At 45.7% G+C, this 21,569-nt stretch overlaps 1 protein-coding gene and 1 long non-coding RNA gene across 16 annotated transcripts in view; one reads left to right on the top strand and one right to left on the bottom strand.

Moving 5' to 3' along the window:
• Positions 1-5,575, bottom strand: part of LOC109577800 (nucleoporin SEH1) — a 96,896-nt gene extending 91,321 nt beyond the window's left edge. For 7 of the 13 annotated variants that reach the window (XR_011563666.1, XR_011563667.1, XM_070778538.1 and 4 more), the window contains exons 1-2: positions 5,337-5,575; positions 2,529-2,579 (exon numbers count right to left, since the gene is read on the bottom strand). Coding sequence is in view for 9 of the 13 variants with exons in the window: in XM_070778538.1 (XP_070634639.1) it covers positions 2,529-2,579; positions 5,337-5,447 (162 nt within the window). In the remaining 4 variants the exon portion in view is untranslated. The other 6 variants (XM_070778548.1, XM_070778547.1, XM_070778545.1 and 3 more) reach the window with 5 other exon arrangements.
• A 76-nt stretch (positions 5,576-5,651) lies between these two features.
• Positions 5,652-19,586, top strand: LOC109578022 (uncharacterized). 3 transcript variants are annotated; one of them, XR_011563673.1, is made up of 3 exons: positions 5,663-6,294; positions 7,420-7,470; positions 8,895-19,586. It is a non-coding gene; the product is annotated as an uncharacterized lncRNA (long non-coding RNA). The 3 variants fall into 3 exon arrangements; XR_011563672.1 differs by having other exon boundaries at positions 7,420-9,008; positions 10,577-19,586; XR_011563671.1 differs by having other exon boundaries at positions 5,652-9,008; positions 10,577-19,586.
• The last annotated feature ends 1,983 nt before the right edge of the window (positions 19,587-21,569 follow it).

The following is a 21,569-nucleotide window of genomic DNA, read 5'->3' as shown; positions in this document are numbered from 1 at the left end:
GTTTAACCTAACAAAGCTTTTAAACAGAGATTCTATCAGTCCATTATTTTTTTTCACTTGCAAATTGCTTCTATAAGGAACATCCACCTAATAAGTAAGATTAATCAAAATTATATGCTTCAAAAGCCTGACAGTATAAGAAACCATAGCAACAAAATGCTTAAAATGATTCTGATGTCTGGCTAGGAAAAGAAGCAATGAGAAGACAAATACAGAGAAGCCTAAATCTCCATATTGTGAGGGAATAATTTAAAGCTCAATAGCACTATCTTTATATATAAAAAACATCAAATTACTATTATTCAACTCTTTATGTTGACCAAGAAAAAAAAAGGCAGAAAAGTCTTAAAGCATTTCACATCAATAGAACTGTCTGTGCTTTCCAATAAAAATACTATATGACCACAAGCACCAGTCCACCCATGATGCTCACAAAATCTGTTTCAGGCTTCCCTGTATCTAACACTTTTTGTACACTCAATCTCAGAACACTTTCATAATTAAATAATTTCTACATGGTAACAACGTCATCATCCAACGGTAAACTCTGCATCTTTTTTTTGGCTGCTGGCATGTGGGATTTTCATTCCCTGACCAGGGACTGAAACTGTGCCCCCTGCAGTGGAAACAGAGTCTTAACCACTGGACGACCAGGGAAGTCCCTGCACCCTTATTTTTATCCTCTGTTCTGTCCAACCTTTTTATTTCACTTTTCTTACTTATATAGGCTATTAAGTCAAAGATGTACTAGCGCAGTGAGATTCTGCTAAATATTAGCTTCCAGGTAAAGCATGATCTAACTAAAGAAGAAGGACTGCACAAAGGATTCATCACAATAAAAAGCAAACAAATATCAATTAGTAAGCAAAATAGGGTATATCTGTTGTCATATTTGTTTTGTTGCTGTATTTATGTTTTAAAACATACCTAAGTTACTAATGAAACCTGTTAATTATAAAGCAAAAATACAAGCCTCCTTTTGAAGTGATAAAAATAAGTTTTACAACTAGATACAGGAAGCAATTGTACAATATTGTGAATGCAATAAATGCATTTACATTTATTTGTTTACTTGAAATGGTGAACTTTGTGTTGACTCTCACCACAATTTAAGAAATGGGAGGGGAGGACAAAAGATTTCCATAGACACTTCATCATAGATGGTAAATAAGTGACAAACACGCACATGAAAATGCTATCAACACCAGGTTAGTTATTAAAGGCATACAAACCGAGATCCAATGAGACACACTGTACACCCACCAAGATGGCTACTAACATCATCAAAACGACAGACTGGAACCCTCATACATTGCTGTTGGGAACATACAATGGTTTAGGCACTTTGGAAAATGGTCTGGCAGTTTTCAAAAAAGTTAAAACTATACACAGTCTGAAGGAAAGTTATGTGGCTCAAAATAGCCTGGAGTTAAAAACTCCCCTCCAGGTCCTCCCCACCATTCTATGCAAAACAAAGAACTCTCTCACCTAAAGGAAAAAAATGGAATTTAAGGTTGATTAGGCCCAGCTCCCAGCTGGTCCAGCCTCTGGCCGATCTCCAAAATGCCTATATATACTTACTCTCTTAAGTGCAGCAGCTTGCTAATCTGACTGCTGCCCCTTCTTGCCTTATTAAAGGTGATCTGTTCCTGTGAAGTGCCGCTCTCGTTCTTTTTCTGAACCTCGCCTTCTCTAACTCCCTTACCTTACACAGTCCAGCAATTCTACTCCTAGATATGTAAAAGAATCAAAAATGTCCACACAAAGACTTGTATGGCATGTTCATAACAGCATTCATAATCGTCAAAAACTAAAAACAAACAAATGTCCATCAAATAGTCAATGAGTAAGTAAAATGTGGCTTTATCTATACAATGGACTACTACTCAGCTTTACAAAGGATCAAACCACTGATTCACACCACAACATGGATGAACCTCAAAAACAAGCTAAGGAAAGCAAGTAGAAACAAGTAACTACATACTGTAGAATTCCATTTATATGAAATGTCTAGAGAAAGTAAAACTTTATAAACAGAAAACATTCAGTGGTTACCTGGGGCATAAGAAGGGAAAGATGATTAACTCCCAAGCTGCCACAAGGGAAATTTCAGGGTTGATGATAAAAGTGTTCTAAAACTAGATTGTGGCAGAGCTGCCAACTGTGTAAACTTACTAACACTCATTGAACTGTACATTTAAAATCGACAATTCTTAAGATATGTAAAACTCTACCTGAGTACAGCAATTTTTTAAAGCTAAAAATAAAGCTATATACAAAACATCACAACTATTAAAAAATATGTAAAGGAAAAAGAAAGACATACTGAGATGCTAAAAACAGGTTAAAATGCTACAGAATTTCAAACTCATACTTTCAAATTTTCTGAAGCACATTTGCTACTTTAATAGTGAAAAAAAGTAAAAGGTATAAATTTTATAATTCTCAAAACTGAACACAAAGTCACTAATGCTACCCTACAGTAAATGTTTCAATTTTTTTAAATCACCATAAAAATAAATACTAACCTTCCAGCTAGCAGTGCAATGCCATTCCCCACTTTCACTTTTATCCCAGACCTGTAAGAAAAAAGATATTTTATACCAAGAATTTCTAAAATTAATTGAGTCAGTGAGGACAAAGGAGGGAAACATAAATTCACAAAAGATAAAATCAGTAAGTAAACATTCATTCATTCAACCAAATATTTACTGAGGACTGAGGACATGTCAGTCAAGGAACCTTCGCTCCAATAGTTAATGGAGATGATAAGAGTGCCACTCAAGTCGGGCACTTCCGGTGCTGCTGCCCTAGAAAGTCACTGGGCCAATATTGACCACTCCCCCCAGGGGAAACAGGTGCAATTCACAGGAGCCTCTGGTCACAATGTATTTATCAACCAACCTATCAATAACCTTGTTTCACCTGTGTATGTTTGCAAACACCTTATTTTGTATACATTATTGATTCACTATCACTGAACACTGAAAAGATCCTGATGGTGGGAAAAGACTGAAGGCAGGAGAAGGGGAGGACAGGGGACGAGATGGTTGGATGGCATCACCAACTCAATGGACCTGAGTTTTAGCAAGCCCCAGGAGTTGGTGAAGGACAGGGAAGTCTGGCGCACTGCAGTCCATGAGGTCACAAAGAGTCGGATGCAACTGAGTGACTGAACTGAAATCACACCAACACTGTAACTCACATCTGAATGAAGCTCCCCTAACACACACATTTTTGGGAAGGCACTCACAGACTTCTTGCTGTGGGACATGCAGCACAACACTTGAGGACCACTTCAGCCAGTGAAATTCACCAACAAAAAGAATGAAAATGTGGAAAATGTGGCACCAAACACTCAGAAGGACGCTTGTTTACACTATGAAAGCCGGAATGAAAGGCAGAGTGTCACCTGTCCAACCTCAGCTGGGAACACAACCTGGACAACTCCAATTTTTCTGCCACCTGGTCATGTCTACAAATAACCATGAGCGTTGCTTTGGGGGTTACAAATAAACTTTATAGAATAAGCAAATTCACAAATACAAAACTTGCAAATAACGATACTTAACTGTATATATAAGTCAAAGACAAAACACTGAACCTTCATACCAACAAAAAATAGACATTACAATAACATGACATTTTAACCAGCTTTTTTAAATGTAATATGTCCCCCAAATAAATCAATTTTTAAAAATGTAATGATAAAACAGTATTGTGGCTCCTCAAAAACCTTCAAACAGGACTTCCCCGGTGGATAGAATTTGCCTGCCAACGCCAAGCCCACTTTCTCGAGTTGATGACCCACAACTACTGAAGCCTGCGTGACCTAGAGCTCATCCTGCACAAGGAGAAACGCCGCTAATGAGAAGCCTCCAGCACCGCAAGGAAGAGTAGCCCCAGCTCTCCTAAACTAGAGAAAGCCCAAGAACAGCAACACATAGATAAAAATTATTAAAATTTTTTCAAATAAAAATAGAATTTCCATGTGATTCAGCAATTCCACTTCTGGGTCTGCACCCAGTTGAATGCAGGGTCTCAAAGCTATACTTGTTTACCCACATTCACAGCAGCATTGTTCACAACTAAAATGTAGAAGGAACCAAACTCCACCAACAGATGAGTGATATGTAAAATGTGGTATATGCAGATACATATACTTAGCCTCTTTAAAAGTTTTTAGATTATTTAAACGCTTCCTTTCTCAGGAAGGAAATTATGACAAATGCTACAACACGTATGAACTTCAAAACATTAAGTTAAGTGAAATCAGCCAGTCAACAAAAACGACAAATTCTGTACGATCCCACTTGTATGAGGCCACGGGAGTAGCCAAATTCAGAGACAGAAAGTACAAGGGCGGGGACCAGGGTTGGACGCTTCAGGGATCGGTGAGTCATGCTTAATGCGGACAGGGCAAAGTGAGGATGGCGGTGACCGATGCAAAAATACATACTTAATGAAAACGGTTAAGGTGGTAAATTTTGTTACCTGTAGTTCCCTGCAATAACGAAAACACTAAAGAAAAAACCGCAATGATAATGCCCGACACCGACAACTATCACACTGATACTCTTCAACGGCAGCTGTAAAACAGTACAATCTTCAAAAAGACAATCTACCAAGTACTCTCAAGAGCTTTTAAAATACTCATTAATTTCTCTACTGGAATGAGCCTAAGGAAAACTTCCAAAAACATAAAAAACGGCATTAACGACGACTTTTCACTGCAACACTCCGACAGACAAAAACTCCGCACACGGGACAATCCTCTAGAACACAGCTCTAAGCGGATAAAGAAACCTACTCGGTTAACGGACGCCAATTATCGCGACGGTCACGTGGCCGCGGAGGGCGGAGAGAAAACCCGGGCCTCGCCACAGACCCGTCAGCGAGGGCCGCGCCGTCGCGGCCCGGCTGTGAGAACATGGAGGGAGAGCGTCCAATCCGACGGGCGCCCGCGGAGCTCGGAGGGCCAGCACCCCCGGTCCTGAGTCCCGCCGACCACCGCCGAGCGAGACCTCCCCTACCCAAAAGGCGCTCCGGACCCAGCCTGGAGCCCAGGGCAAGCCTGGCCGACCGGCTCCCCCTGCTTCCCCCGCAGCGGGAGCGCGCCCGCCGCCGTGACGCACGCACGCACGCAGACAACCGCTGAGAGGCGGCCCGGGCGGCAGTGACCCCACAATACCGGGGAGGAGGGCGCCCGCCTGCCAGGCCGCCGCGCCTCGTGCCCGGCAAGGCGCCTCAAGTCCGGAGCAGTCCCCTCTCCACGCGCCCCTCGCTCGGACAGCGGGCCGCGCAAGGTCCCGCTTGCTTCCAGGCTCGGCCCGCACCTTGACGCTCTGGTCGCTGGAGCAGGTGGCCATCCGCCGCCCATGGAAGTCGAAAGACACATCATGGATGAGATCCTTGTGGTCCGCCGCGATACTGCGCGCCACGAACATGGCTGCGCCGGGCCCCTCCCGCCTCCGACACGGCGGCGCGGCGGCTCGCGGACCGCAGCCCACCCGGACCCGGCGCCGGGGCGCGCACGGCGGTGCTTCCCGCGTGCTGCTCGGGCGCCCCGGGCTGCGCTCGCCCCGCCCCCTGGCCCGTCGTACCCCGCGGGGCCCCGCCCCCGGCCCGTCATACCCCGCGGGACCCCGCCCCCTGCCCGTCAAACCCCGTAAGGCTCCCCTCCCGGTCCGCCATACCTGTCAAGGCCGGGCTGCCTGTCAAACACGGCGCGGCAAAGGCCGCGGTAGTTACTCTGTCGCCTTGCTGCGGCGCAGTCTGTGCCCTGAAGTGAAGTGAAGTAAAAGCCGCTCAGTCGTGTCCGACTTTTTGCGACCCCATGCACTATACAGTCCATGGAATTCTCCAGGCCAGAATACTGGAGTGGGTAGCCTTTCTCTCAGGGGATCTTCCCAATCCAGGGATCGAACCCAGGTCTCCCCGCATTGCGGGCGGATTCTTTACCAGCTGAGCCGCAAGGAGAACCCGTCTGTGCCCTAAGGGGACTTAAGCAGCTCTCTGTCGAAGTGTGGAGATTAGGGGAATATGAAGGTTAAGACTATCATCTGCAAGCCTCGGCCCTGAGTCAATCTCATCGCGTTGGGGCGTGTGTCCCTGGGGGACGGGCCGGGCCCCGGCAGTGGGCGCAGAGAATAGCGGTGCGTAAGGAGCGTGTGTCCAAGACGAGCGGTGTGGCGGGGGCGTGGCCCCGGCAGTCCCCGTCCCCCCAGGATCTGCAGAAATGGCTTGGCCTTGCTGGAAACGCCTTCACTTGCCTTTCCCCTCCCACTAAAAATGGTAAGATTTTATTGTTACTTTAAGAGGACACATACATGTGACAGTGTGGACTGTGGCCCGGTACATCGAGGGCACACCCCCAAATCCGTGAGTTGCCGGTATGATAACTGAGAACTACTGTAACTGCTCTAAGGTCAAAGACACTCATTGCCGGAGAAAGTACTCACAAAAGTCATAAAAACAGAGTGACAGCCTTACAGTCAACGTCACACTTGACCCAGTTTACAGACCCAAAAACCCTTGAATAAAGAGGAGGCCAGATCACCTTGAGGAAAGACCCTACTGTGCTGCCAAAAATACACACTGAATCTTCCAGCCTTCCCTCACGGGACCCGGGGCCTTTTACCACGGTGATTATGCTTTGGGGAAAAGGAAATAATTAGACTTTTCAAGAATTCTGAACACGCAGCTCCAAACTGACCCTGATTTCAGGAGACCCAAAACATCACTGTGATCCACCAGTCAGAGCAGGCCTTGAGGAGGTCAGCTGACCAGAGGTTTTCTGGCTCAGGTGTGTCTCACAGTGGGTCCTCAAAGCCATCCTGTGGTTATTTCCCTGCTTCTGGAATGTGGTTGGGGTAGGCATACTCGGCCACAGGCAGAATCCTCAAGTTGGTTCCCTGACCTGTGGAAGGAGGGCTATATGCTGGGAAAGGTCAAGTGGATGCCACTAGAGCTGCCCCTGCTGAGGAGAGTAGGGAGCCAGAAACAATACTGCAGAGCTTACTGCCACCAATAACGGCTTGAAGGATGCAGGGCTGGTGGCACCCACCACATCCCAGTGCTGCTTACCTCTGGCCTGTGCAGAAGGCAGCTGGGTCTTGGAGAATAATGGTGGGTTATTGTATACTTATGCAGGCATTCACTGCAACTGCCCTTGCTATTACAGATGTCGTTTCATTGCTCAAGCTGATTAACTCATCCCATGGGAGCTGGTTCACAGCTGTTGGGTCTGACAGATGCATTTCCCTCAATACTTGCTAATTAAGATTTCCACCAGAAACAGTTTGCTTTTAGCAGGCTTGGCTAACAATGCACTTTCACAGTTGTCCTGGTCTGCTTGGGTACCACAGTAAGATACCACAGACTGGGTGGCTTAAACAACAGAAATGTGTTCTCTCACAGGCCTGGAGTCTGAAAGTCATGGATCGAGGTGCCAGCAGACTTCATTTCAAGGTGAGAGTGCTATTCCTGACTGCCAGACATCCACCTTCTTGCTGTGTCCTCACATGGCCTTTCTCTGTGTGCAGGGAGAGCTCTCAGATGTTTCACTGATGTCTGATGTGGTTTCAACGCTTGAGAACTTACACATCCCTGGCACCTGGTTTGCAGATGTTGATCTGACAGATGCTGTTCTCTCCCTCCCCTGTCAGTAAAGACCCCCAGGAGCAGTTGGCTTTCATCTGGCAAGGCCAGCACCACACCGTCACTGACCTATCTCAGGCATGTGTCACTCCTCAGTCCTGTGCCATAATTTAGCCCACAGGGGTCTCAATTGCTGTTCTCTTCTATGAGCTACCACACTGACCCGTTCATGACACTGTCCTGATTGGATCTAAGGGAGAACTATGCACAGGACAGTTGTATCGTGCTAGGCAGATGCAGAGCATTGGATTGGTCTCATCCATTCCATTTAAAGCCTCAAGAGCAAAGACGGAGGTTTCCCACAGAAGAAGGAAGTCTGCCTCAAGACTGTAGCACAGAAATCCTGCCCGAGTCTTCAGCCCGACAGCTCGTCCTACAGACCTCAGCTTGCCAGCACCCACAGTTACATGAGCTGATTCCTCAAAATAAATCTCTTTAAATATAAACCATATATAAATATATATTGGTATTCTCTGTGCATTTACATAGGGACTTATTCTATATTATTATTTTATATGAAAGGGATTTATTTTAAGGGATTTAAAGAATATACTACGGGTTCTGTTTCTCTGCAACACCCTGATACAATTAGTTTCACCTGTTTTTGTACTTTCATAAATTGTACAATATGTACTTTTTGCTTTTAGCTTGTTTAGCTCTGCATTCCATTTGCTGAGCTTCACCAGTGCATGGTCCCCCACCCCACTGGGTGGGCTGTGGGGTATACCACCTGTCCACAGCACCTCCAGAGACAGAGACCTGTAGGTGGCACTAAAACATCTCATGCAGAACTTTGAAATGCACAGCAACTGGGCAGATTCCTAGCTGTAGGCAAGGCAACGTCTGAAAATTTCCATGATTTATAACAGAGCAGACAGCATATCATCAAATCAGAAATGAAATCTTCACATTTCTAAATTCAGTGCTTGTTGGCCAAGTACACTTGAGCTCAGAACACCAAGACTTAGCCTGCAGCTGCCCTGAATCCAGACCCTGGAGGGGACCCGACTGGGAAGGGTCATGCAGGCTCTTGGGTTCGGCGGGGCTTGCGCTGGCAGTAACCTGTAGCCACAACAATCGCAGCAGTCAGAGCACCTGCAATTTCCTGCATCACTCCCAGAGCCCAGACACCGCTGGGGACAACACTGCATAGGGAGTTCAGAAGGATCTCTGAGCTGGGGCACCCGGAATATCTTATGATGAGCAGGAATTTGTATTTTCTCTACCTTCTAAAGGTGTGGGCACGCTGCCTTTTCTCTGAAGAAAGGCTGCTCATTGGACGGATGTTCTTGAAACGATTAAGCAGAACAAAGGGAAGCCAGTGCCTTGTGTGCAAGACACACAGAAAGGTGAGATCCATGGAAGATCCACTCCAAGAGGAGGAATGTGGGGGCGAGAGAGGGCCCCTCCCGAGGGAGAAAGAGGGGTAACCTCCAGACTGACAGATGACCATCTGGGAAGAGAGGGGCTGGCTGGGCAAGGCATCTGTGACCCCTTCCTGAGCATCCGAGAGGCAGCCTTCTCCCTCCCTCTCTCTGCAGCACCTTAGGGAGAAAGCAGTCCTGCAGACAGGCACCCTCTCTCCACTGTCCATCTAATACAGGTGCAGAGAGCCCAGGGCAAGTCTTCCTTTGGGTTTGGGCAGAGAAGAAGCCATGCTGGGAAGGGAAGAGGAAGCTGGCAAGGAGGGCACCACCCACATGGGCCCAGCTGAGGCCTGGTGAGGGGGAGGCTGCTTCTGGAACACCAGCCAGGATTCACCTTGCCATTCGAGCCTCCCTCCTGGTGTAGAAGCAACAGCTGGCGCTGGGATGAAGGACTCGGCCTCTCTCCTGCACAGGTTCAGAGGACAGCTGTGAACTGAGCTGCCAGGAAGTCTCTGTTTCAGGACTAGGGTGGCTGTGGCTACTGGGCCTAAAGGAAAGCACAGCCTCGGATCTGTTCTTCCCACTCTCACTTGAATTACATGTTAAAAGCACATGGTAAGGCTTCCACGGTGGCTCAGTGCCAAAGACTCTGTGTGCCAATGCAGGAGACACAGGTTCGATCCCTGATCCAAGAAGATCTCAAATGCCTGTACGCCACAACTATTGAGCCTGTACTCTAGAGCCCATGTGCCACAACTACTGAGGCCCACATGCCCCAGAGCCCGTGCTCTGTTATGAGAGAAGTCATTGCACTGAGAAGCCTGCACACTGCAACTAGAGAGTAGCCCCTGCTTGCTGCAACTAGAGTAAAGCCTGTGCAGCAATGAAGACCCAGCACAGTCATAAACAAATATTTTTTTTTTTCTTAAAAAAAGCACATGGTAGGAGTAAAATTACAAGATAATGGACTTTTACTGGCGTTAATGACTGCAGAGAGGCCCAGTCTGGGAGTTTCCTAACCGGTGTGCTTGGCTGGGCTCCAGAAGCCCAGCTCCCTCCCAGCAGACCCACTTGACCCTCAGGATGTTTGTCATTTGTTGAGGATCAAACCGAACACCTGGGTGTGGGAGATCTGGGTGGGAAAAGGTTGGTGAGGCCTGGCCAGGCAGGAGGTGGAGGTGTGGAGCCAGAGGATGGAGTCGGTATGGTTGGAACCCTGCAGCTTTGGAATCCTCAACAGGAACACGAGGGCAGGACATTCCTGATGCTCCTTGTCAGGAATTCAGGCAACTAAACAGAGAGGGAGGGAGAGGTTGGGTGTGAGGAGGGAAGAGAGTGGTGGGGCGGCAGGGATCTCCACTCAGTTCTGGGGCTGAGGGAGAGGCGGGGCCTGACTGTCCTCTAGGTCTCCTGTTATCATGGGGCTTGTTGTCCTGGGATCTGAGGAAAAAAATGGAGTTTTCTGCTACTGTGATCACTGCCCGGAGCAGTTATCTGGGGCACTGATGTGCGGTGCTATGGCATCTAGGGAGAAGGGGAATCTTTTGCAGGTCGCTTTGCCGAGTAGCTGGAATCAGCCGTGGAAACTTCCTGAGCCCTTTGTGTTCCAAGGTTCCAGGAGAGGAGTAAGTTCTCCTTCTGTCATCTGAAAAACTGCACTTGAGCAGTGGATTCAAGGCCCGTCAGGTCTGTAAACGTCCTAATCCCCAGGACCTGTGAAGAGGTTGCCTTCCACGGTGAAGAAACTGCTCAGGTGTGATTTAAGTTAAGGGTCCTAGGATGGGCGAGCACCCTGGACTATTCAGGAGGTCGGACAGTCCTCTGGGGGACACAGGAGGGCCAGCATCAAGGGCAAAGGTGACCTGATGAGAGGCAGAAGTTGGCACGAAGTGGCCGTGAGTCCGGGAACGTGGGCACCTCCAGAAGTCGGAGGAGGTGAGGAGCAGAGGCTCTTCTGGACCCTCCAGGAGGAACAAGACATCTTGACACCTTGATTTTAGCCCCTTAAGACTTGTTTTGAACTACTGGCCTCCAGAACTGTAAGGGAATAAGTTTGGGTTGTTTTAAGTTATGACATTAGTGGTCATTTGCTCAGCAGCTGTAGGAAACACACACAGTGAGCACTGGGTTCTACAAAGGAAATTACACAGCCCTCCCTGCCCCTCCTAGGACTGGCCCCTGGCCTGGCACAGATGCCCCCATCTTCACTTTTATACTGGAATCACATGGAGAACTTTTGAAGCTCCTCTTGCCCAGATCACACCCCAGGTTAACTGAGCCACACTTTCTGGCAGTATCAGCACCCAGGCTGTAACAGCGGCACTTTTTTTTTGTAAATAGAGAAATAGTCCACATGACAACAAAGTGTCTGTGTCCTTTTGTTGTTCATTTGTGAGACAGCCTTAAATATTCCAGATGCAAGGCTTTTGTCAGATAAATGAACTGTGGATATTTTTTCCCAGTGATGTAAGACATTCTTTCTCTCAAAGCTCCCTAGGCAGTGCCCTGGTGATGCCAAGGTTGAGACCACTCACCTGGTGCTTGTTCCCTTCATTTCCTAGAGGATGAGATCTGGGTCCACCAGGCAGGTTTGTAGTCAGACAGCTTGATGCTGATGTAGCTTCGACCCTGGCCTGCCTCGTGAACTTCAGCGAATCCTGAGGCACAATACACATCTCAGGAGTTGACTTGAGTGCATGTCACTTGGAATGTGGTTAGGAGTGTGCCACAGCGGGACAAGGGGAGGTTCTTGTGGAGAAGATGCAGAAGCAACCCGAGGGCAGTATTTGCTTGGCTGTAACTTCACGGGGGCTCCATCTGGGGTCGAGCTGTGGTTGTCCCGTCGCTCCTTTCTCTGGCATGCAGATGCCCTGGTTCTGGCTTTGGTGTCAGTTTGCTCATGAAGGCTGCCTGGGCATTACAGCCACCAGGTCTGCTGGCCTCCTCATTGATTAATAATCACTTTACCAGTCAATTAATAGCTCTGTGCCTCCTCTTCTCACCCCTCTGATGGAGTTAGTAATAGTACTAGTAAGAGTGTCCAAAAATTAAAGGAACCAAATGCAGAGCCCTTGGTGCTGACTGGCACTCTATGCATGGATTATGATCTCTCCAGACAGTGTCAGGACTTTAAATCAGGTTTTCTCATATTTACACAGAATCTTCTGTCTTAGGCAAAATTTCCAGGTCACCGATATTTGCCCTGCAGGAAAGCCTGGTGTGAGGGGAGCGGATGGTTTTAACACTTGAGATACAGAAGAACATCCCTGAAAACAACGTGCTCCACAACAAGGGAAGCCACCAAAATGAGAAGGCTGCGTGTGGCAATGAAAACCCAGCACAACTGATAATAGATAAATAAATAATTAAAAACAAAAAATCTTCCCCCAAAAGTATCCGGGAGTTCAGGCCTGTTGGGCATGAGCTGCCCATTCTTCCTGTTGGCCCTGTAATGAGCCTTTTCTGCTCCAAACCCCGACGTTGGGTTTGTTAGGCCTCACTGTGGGTCAGGAGCTCAGACTTGGGCTCGACCACTCTTCTGCCTTGGTTTGGTTCAGATCAGAACACAGCTCCCATGCCTGTTTCCTGAGATCTCAGACACATGGAGTGTCCTGGCTACTTATCCCTGGAGACATCCTGGGGCCAGGTGGCTGGAGGGCTGAGAGGAGGGCGGGGCTCAAGCAGGGAAGACCTTAGCTGACAAGCTCCCCCTACCCTCAACCCCCACAGCCATTCAGCCCACTGAAGGCTGTCTCTCCAGGCCCTTCCACATTTCTGATGCCTCCTCCTCTGGGCCTGGCGATGCCAAAGCATGTGCAGCTCCCAAGAGGGATGAGGGAGGGTGGAGCTGAGTACAGGCTTTGCGGACACAGCTGTACCTGTGTTGTAGCCACACATTCCAGGAAACAAACTCACTTAGAAGGATAATGCAGATAGTGGAGTGCAGTTTATTACACTGGTGAACCCAAGGCAGAGTCTCCTCTTAGCCAAGGACCCTGACAAGTTTTTGTGAAAACCTTATATACCCTAAGTGTATAAGGTTCCCTGAAACTAGTCTGAACAAAGGAAAAAGAAAGATACAATCAAAGTCAACCCATGATTCATATGCCTTAAGCCTAGGTAGTTAATGGTGGACAATTATCAATAGGCCTGTGGTCATACCCTAACAAGCATAATAGAATGTATGATTCTACCGGTTACACAGATAATTAGCGTATTCTTTTAGGCTACAGAGAGCCCTGGGGCTCTTCCTTCCAGCCTGGTTTTCCAGTTGGTATGTCGTTTCTATCAGATCAGATCAGATCAGTTGCTCTGTCGTGTCCAACTCTTTGCGACCCCATGAATCGCAGCACGCCAGGCCTCCCTGTCCATCACCAACTCCCAGAGTTCACTGAGACTCACGTCCATCGAGTCAGTGATGCCATCCAGCCATCTCATCCTCTGTCATCCCCTTCTCCTCCTGCCCCCCAATCCCTCCCAGCATCAGAGTCTTTTCCAATGAGTCAACTCTTCGCATGAGGTGGCCAAAGTACTGGAGTTTCAGCTTTAGCGTTATTCCTTCCAAAGAAATCCCAGGGCTGATCTCCTTCAGAATGGACTGGTTGGACTTCCTTGCAGTCCAAGGGACTCTCAAGAGTCTTCTCCAACACCACAGTTCAAAAGCATCAATTCTTTGGCGCTCAGCCTTCTTCACAGTCCAACTCTCACATCCATACATGACCACAGGAAAAACCATAGCCTTGACTAGATGAACCTTTGTTGGCAAAGTAATGTCTCTGCTTTTGAAGATGCTATCTAGGTTGGTCATAACTTTCCTTCCAAGGAGTAAGCGTCTTAATTTCATGGCTGCAGTCACCATCTGCAGTGATTTTGGAGCTCAGAAAAATAAAGTCTGACACTGTTTCCACTGTTTCCCCATCTATTTCCCATGAAGTGATGGGACCAGATGCCATGATCTTCATTTTCTGAATGTTGAGCTTTAAGCCAACTTTTTCACTCTCCACTTTCACTTTCATCAAGAAGCTTTTGAGTTCCTCTTCACTTTCTGCCATAAGGGTGGTGTCATCTGCATATCTGAGGTGATTGATATTTCTCCCGGCAATCTTGATTCCAGCTTGTGTTTCTTCCAGCCCAGCGTTTCTCATGATGTACTCTGCATATAAGTTAAATAAACAGGGTGACAATATACAGCCTTGACGAACTCCTTTTCCTATTTGGAACCAGTCTGTTGTTCCATGTCCAGTTCTAACTGTTGCTTCCTGACCTGCATACAAATTTCTCAAGAGGCAGGTCAGATGGTCTGGTATTCCCATCTCTTTCAGAATTTTCCACAGTTGATTGTGATCCACACAGTCAAAGGCTTTGGCATAGTCAATAAAGCAGAAATAGATGTTTTTCTGGAACTCTCTTGCTTTTTCCATGATCCAGCGGATGTTGGCAATTTGATCTCTGGTTCCTCTGCCTTTTCTAAAACCAGCTTTAACATCAGGAAGTTCACAGTTCACATGTTGCTGAAGCCTGGCTTGGAGAATTTTGAGCATTACTTTATTAGCGTGTGAGATGAGTGCAATTGTGTGGTAGTTTGAGCATTCTTTGGCATTGCCTTTCTTTGGGATTGGAATGAAAACTGACCTTTTCCAGTCCTGTGGCCACTGCTGAGTTTTCCAAATTTGCTGGCATATTGAATGCAGCACTGTCACAGCATCATCTTTCAGGATTTGGTATAGCTCAACTGGAATTCCATCACCTCCACTAGCTTTGTTCATAGTGATGCTTTCTAAGGCCCACTTGACTTCACATTCCAGGATGTCTGGCTCTAGCTCAAAGTCCACAGTCCAGCCCAAGATGGAGTCCTGCTTTCAAGATGGAGCCTGTTCTGTCTGTTTCCTCCTTCACCTGTACCTGGGCCCTCCTGCTGCCACCTGCCTCTCGTGTCATGTCTGTGCCACAGGTGTGTTCAGAGCAGAGGGGCAGACAGAGTGCCAGGACCTGAGCTCACTGAACCTCTCAGCTTGGGAGAGAGTAAGGTATCTGGGGCTCTTTCCCTTCTATCCAACTTTAGAGCAATGAGGACATTGCTTCTTCCGTCCCCTGAGGCTTTCCTGCATCAAACACTCCTGATGTGACAAGAATAGCACTGGGCCATCAGAGAATAATTTGCCAGGCAATTATTGTTTTCAGAAAGTGATGCTGCTTTGCAAAATGTCTTAAATTGAATGTGAACTTCCACTTACAGAGAAAAAGCTTATCATTTGGTTTCATTTAATAATTATTTAGATGATGGTAAGAAGAACAAGTAAATTCAAATTCAGTTATTGATTTTTATGATATTAAACGAGAACTTCAACAAGGATAAACAACAGCTTTCTATCCGAGTAAATTCTGATCCTTAGAAAGTAGCATGAAAAATACATATTAGCCACTCTATGTGATGAATGGATATGCTGACATTGTTATTTATAAAGTCCTTATAGAGCACAGGCCTTTGCCGTGCATTAGCAGATGGTCATTTTTCTCTGGAGACGCTGAGGATGGCGTCCTGGTTCTTCTGCATTTATTCCCGCTGGTCAGTGGCTGCACCTCCTGGTAATAGCTGATGAAACTTGCTAATAATAACTCAGTAAAAATTGAATAATCTGCAATGGCAATAAAATTCAATTCAAAAACAAACCTCAGTCTACATAAATGTTTGCGATTGATCCATCACCATATTGATTCTGTTTCTCCTATTACAGCCGCACTTTTTTATTATGGGAGCCCTATTTATACTGCGGGTAGAAGACAGCAATGAGATGGGAGATTTTATACCCACTGAAGTTTACTTCTAGGTGAAATGTGAAATCAGGAACTCTCACCTAGAAACAATGTTTCCACCTCCGGGAGACAGAGCACCAACTGCCAAGGTATTCCATTCCTCTATGTAGCTAGATCATAGCTTTGCCCACCTGGAAGGAATGATTAATACATTGGCAGTTGCAATGTATTTGTTTAAATTGTAAAGTGAATGAAACTCAGTTTCCTACGTTCTTTCATGATAAAATTTTACATTGTACTCTATTTCCTTCCAGTTTGGTTCCTGGCCTTGACCCCTGCTCTCCGCAGCTGCATTTCTGAAAGACAGAGCCCTTGACCTTGTCCCAGACTTTGCCTTCTGAGTCTTCCAGGCAAAAACAGATACATTTCTTTGATTGAGGCTTGGTTTCTCTATCATGAAAATGGGGTAATATAACCCCTGTCAGCAGGTTCTTCAAAGATTCAATATGGGATTATTTAGATGACAGTGTTTTGTAGCAAGTTGTGTTCCTGCTATACCTGTCCTCCACTAAGAATATTCTGGGGTCTCCCTCCTCCCTGAGATGCCCTGAGCCCCAAAGTAAAGACCTCCAGCTGCTTGCTTCCACCCCTGTGTTTGTGCAGTTTCTCTGTGGTCCAACTCAGCTGACCCACACAGTGCAACCAGCCTTGCACACCTCAGCTGTTGCCACCATGCACATTTGTTCACATGGGAAACTCATGATCTCCCAGAAGGCTTTGTTCCAAATTCCCGTGCTGCATGTGACATCGACATCAAGTGACAGGATCTCATTGTATTTCCAAAGCACTTATGGACTGAAGTGGGATTTGGTATATCAGCAAATGACCAAACTAATTCGAAAGTTCTACCTTTTATAGTTGTGCTAGAATTGAAATACTGTACTGTTCACTATATAAGGAAAAAAAAAATTTTTTTAACCAAATTTAGTGTCTATCCATCAGGTTTCTTGGGTGCCATCTCAAACACAGGCGACACTTATTGGAAAGATATTGGCACCCATGGAAACTACAGGATCTAGAGGATCCAACCTGGAGAAGAGGAAGGACCAGTGGAGCCTTGGGAGCAACAGAAACTGAAGCAAAGCTGAGGCCATAGGAACGCTTTGGTGCACACAAGTCACCCCAAGCATAACAATTTCCATTTCTTTCTTAGGTTGATTACTGATGAATGTTTCCTCAACAGGCAGAACCAGTCACCGGCTAACTGCAAGGCTGCCAGGAGGACAGTCAGTGAGCGCTGGCAGTGTCCCCCCACGCTGTTTGTCTTGTTCCCAAGGTCTCCTCTGCCACCCCTCCTCCTCCCAGCAAACTTTCCTGCTCGCTTCACTGTCCAGCCTGAGCATTCTGTCTTTTGTGAAGCTCCCAGCTACAAGGACAGAATGACAGCCACTCACTTCTCCATGTTTCCAGAAAGCTGGTTCACAGCCTGTGGTCTTTAATTTGCAAGGTAAGTCTCAGTGGGTCACCCTTTGTTTCAAAGGTAAATAAAATAGGAACTTCCTTGGGGGTCCAGTGATTGGGACTCTGCTCTTCCAATACAGGGGGTATGGGTTCGATCCCTGGTTAGTGAACTAAGATCCCACATGCTGTGTGGGGTGGGAAAATAAATTAACTAAAAACCTTAAAAAAAAAAAAAGTAGATAAAATAAGGCTCAAACCAAGATCCCTCTAGGAGTGCTGACAAGGCTACCCTGGGGGACCCCCCAAAGTCTCAGTGTTCACTGGGACCTGACATCCCTCCCAGTCACTTGGCTTCCAAGCTTGGCTACCATGAATCCTCAGCCTCCCTCCCATCTAGCTTCATTTGGTGCGTCGATCAAGTTCCCTAAAATACATGCATGCAAACCATTTAAGTGAGGGGCAGAGTTCAGTGAAGGGTTGGGGTTCCTGAGGACATTTGTATCACACAAATACTGCTTAAAATTGAATACCAAAGAAAAGAAAAAAAAAATTGAATATCAGACATGTTTGTCCTTTAGTTTTGTTTAACCTTTATATAAACAGTTTACTCTAAATAGCACCACAGACAAAAAACTATATAAACACAAAAGAAGTGATGTGAAAATGAGATTGTTTACTCTTTTTATTATACAAAAGTAATAAACACTTACGATTTTAAAATTCAAAAAGCAAATGAAAAGCTAAATATTTCTTTAGCACTTTCCCTCCTCTGTCATCCATTTCTGCTTCCCATAAATAGCCAGAATTATGGGTTTTTTTAAAAAATGTACCTTTCCAGAAATTTATTACACATATACATTTTTTCAAGAATCAGATTCTATTATAAATAAAATAATTCTGTGATTTGTTTTTTCACTCGACATCATATATTGACCCTTTCTATGGGTATGTGTATATGTATGTGCATATGTATGTATATGTAAACTGCTATACGTGCTTCATTTTATACAAGTGAATACACATTCATTCATTCAATAGGCATTAGTGAGCGTTTGTATATGCCAGGCATTGGAACCAGTCTCCCACTGATGGACAGTTGGGTCCATTGTGCTGCTTTGAACACAGTGCACTAATGAACATCCCTGTGAAGCAGCAGATGTACTGTGTCAGAGCAGTGCACTGTGAGCTCTGGTGGAATCTGGGGACCTTTTGCAACATGCTTGAATCAGCCTCACCAGCAGCATTCCTACACCCTGCGGAAGTGCTGGGGGACCATCAAGCGTTTCCATTTTTCCCATGTAGTAGAAACAGTGGCCTTACCGTTTGACTCTATTCTCTCTTAACAAGTGAAGACATGCATCTGTCCGAAGGTGCTGGAGACCCTTTGTTCTTGTAAGGCTGGAACTCTGTCACCAGAAACCTTCCCCTGTGCCCCTTATGCCCCAGTCCCATTGGGTTGTCGGCCCCTCTGGCTCCTCCCCAACCTTCTCTTTGTTCTCTAGTTGTTCTGCTGCTGCTGCTGCTAAGTCACTTCAGTCATGTCCGACTCTGTGTGACCCCATAGATGGCAGTCCACCAGGCCCTCCCACCCCTAGGATTCTCCAGGCAAGAACACTGGAGTGGGTTGCCATTTCCTTCTCCAATGCAGAAAAGTGAAAAGTGAAAGTGAAGTCGCTCAGTCGTGTCCGACTCCCAGCGACCTCATGGACTGCAGCCCACCAGGCTCCTCCATCCATGGGATTCTCCAGGCAAGAGTACTCAAGTGGGGTGCCATTGTTCTACCCCACCTCAAAGCTGGTCTTAAGGGATGTGGGTCAACAGTTGTGAAACTGCTGCTGCTGCTGCTAAGTCACTTCAGTCATGTCCGACCTTGTGCGACCCCATAGACGGCAGCCCACCAGGCGCCCCTGTCCCTGGGATTCTCCAGGCAAGAACACTGGAGTGGGTTGCCATTTCCTTCTCCAATGCAGGAAAGCGAAAAGTGAAAGTGAAGTCGCTGAGTCGTGTCTGACTCTTAGCGACCCCATGGACTGAGGCCCACCAGGCTCCTCCGTCCATGGCATTTTCCAGGCAAGAGTACTGGAGTGGGGTGCCATTGCCTTCTCCGAGTTGTGAAACTGCTACCATGTAATTGAACAATTTAGTAAATGGAAGATATTTGGTGGGAACCAGGGTTCTCAATGTTGAAGTTAGAGGTCACAGATAAAATGGGAAAGACTAAGATAATTTTCATGGTGATCAAGTGGAGTTGGAAAGCTCCACTTTGGTTTAATGCATGTAGATACAGATTGTTATATTTTGAAATGTTTCTGGATATTAGTAAACACACTTCCCTTGTTTATCCTGGCTTCACAAAGTTGTAAGCTTGTTTGTTTCTGTTTAACTTTTCACTTCTTTGCTGTTTTGGGTTTTCAGAGCACAGTTGGTGGTTTGGCAGCAGAACTTTTCTTTATGATTCTGGTTAACATTTAGTTTGGCACAAAGATCACAAATGGGCCCAAGGGACACATCACCTCTTTCATTATGGAGGAGTCTAAGTGATTTCAGAAGCTTTTACTAAAAGCCATTAATTTTATAAAATAATGATTCTTTACTGTAACATTTTATATTATCATAGATCACTGCCCCTTTCTCTACAGTAGTAGTGTGTGTGGTGTGAATTTCCTAAACCAAAGAGTTAAATTTCTTTATCTAAATTTAAAAACTTTAGCAGCATATACTGAGCTGAAGGCTACCAAGTTATTCTCAACAGAGGTGGATCGGAAATACCATTGGCTGCACTCAGGCTTTCTTGTATAAATAATTTTACTTATTTATTTATGAATATGCTGTGTTTTTGTTGCTGTGTGGGCTTTTCTCTAGTTGTGGCTAGCAGGGACTACTCTCTAGTTGGGGTGCTCAGGCTTCTCATTACAGTGGCTTCTCTTGTTGCAAACCACAGGTTCTAGGTTGCTCAGGCTTCAGCAGTTGTGGTTTCTGGATTCTAGAGCACAGGCTCAGTAGTTGTGGCACACAAGTTTAGTTGCTCCTCAGCATGTGGGATCTTCCTGGATCAGGGATCGAACCCCTGTCCCCTGTATTGGCAGGCAGATTCTTTACTACTGAGTTGCAAGGAAAGCCTCTACACTAAGGCTTTCTATCCACACAGAACAACCTGCCTGAATTCAGTAAGATCAAACTTTCCTGGGTGTCTGTATAAAGTAAAATAACTTACATGACTGGTAGACTCTAATTCTTTTTTTAAAAATTAAATTCTAATTTTTGTATTGTGTTAAAATACACATAACAAAGTTCACCATCTTAACCATGTTTAAGCACGCAGTTCAGTGATATTCACAGGCTATGCAGCTATCAGTGCCACCCACTCCCATAAGACTTTTACCTTGTAAATCTGAAACTCTATATCTATTAAGCATTAATTCTTCATCTCCTCTCCCTTCAGCCTCTGGCAACCACTGTTATAGTGAAAGTCGCTAAGTCATGTCCGACTCCTTTCGACCCCATGGACTATACAGTCCATGGAATTCTCCAGGTCAGGACTGGAGTGGGTAGCCTTTCCCTTCTCCAGGGGATCTTCCCAACCCAGGGATCTAACCCAGGCTCCTGCATTGCAGCTGTATTCTTTACCAGCTGAGCCACAAGGGAAGCCACACCACTGTTATACTTTCTATTTTTATGATTTTGACCATATATTTCACAGTGAAGTCACATAGTATTTTCTTTTTTGTTGCTGGTTTAATCCACTTAAGATTGTGGATTCTAGAATCTTGATGCAATGGAATCCAGAGGTAAGTCAAAAACACCTAAAACTGTAGTCCAACTCCCTTACATATCAGATTCTGACAAGACCGCAAGGAGTTGGACAGGACTGAAGAAACTTAGCACTTAGCATGCACAAACAGAAAAATATAAATAAAACCACACCCTAGCATGTCATAGTTCAATTGCTGAAAGATACAGAGAAAATCTTAAGTAGAGGCAGAGAAAAAAAGATTACATGAAAAAAATAATAAGAATGACAGCTGATTTGTCATTAAAAATAATTTAAACCAAAAGGCAATGAAATGACATTTTTGAGGTGGGAGTGCAGAGAGAGTCAATTTAGAATTTGCTATCACTACGAGAACATCCTTCAAAAAACAAAGGGGGTAAAATAATCATCTTTTCAGTGAAACAAAAGCTGAGGGAAATTATACCAGATGGAAACCTGGATCTAAACAAAGATCCAAAGTATCAGAAAAAGATAAAAAAAAATGGATAAATGTGAAATACATATAATTTTCTTAATTTCTTTAAAGTCAATTTACTGCTTCAGTTCAGTTCAGTCGC

This window comes from Bos indicus, chromosome 24, assembly GCF_029378745.1.
Source record: "Bos indicus isolate NIAB-ARS_2022 breed Sahiwal x Tharparkar chromosome 24, NIAB-ARS_B.indTharparkar_mat_pri_1.0, whole genome shotgun sequence".
Classification (NCBI taxonomy): domain Eukaryota; kingdom Metazoa; phylum Chordata; class Mammalia; order Artiodactyla; family Bovidae; genus Bos; species Bos indicus.
This window is presented reverse-complemented; position numbering and strand designations above follow the sequence as displayed.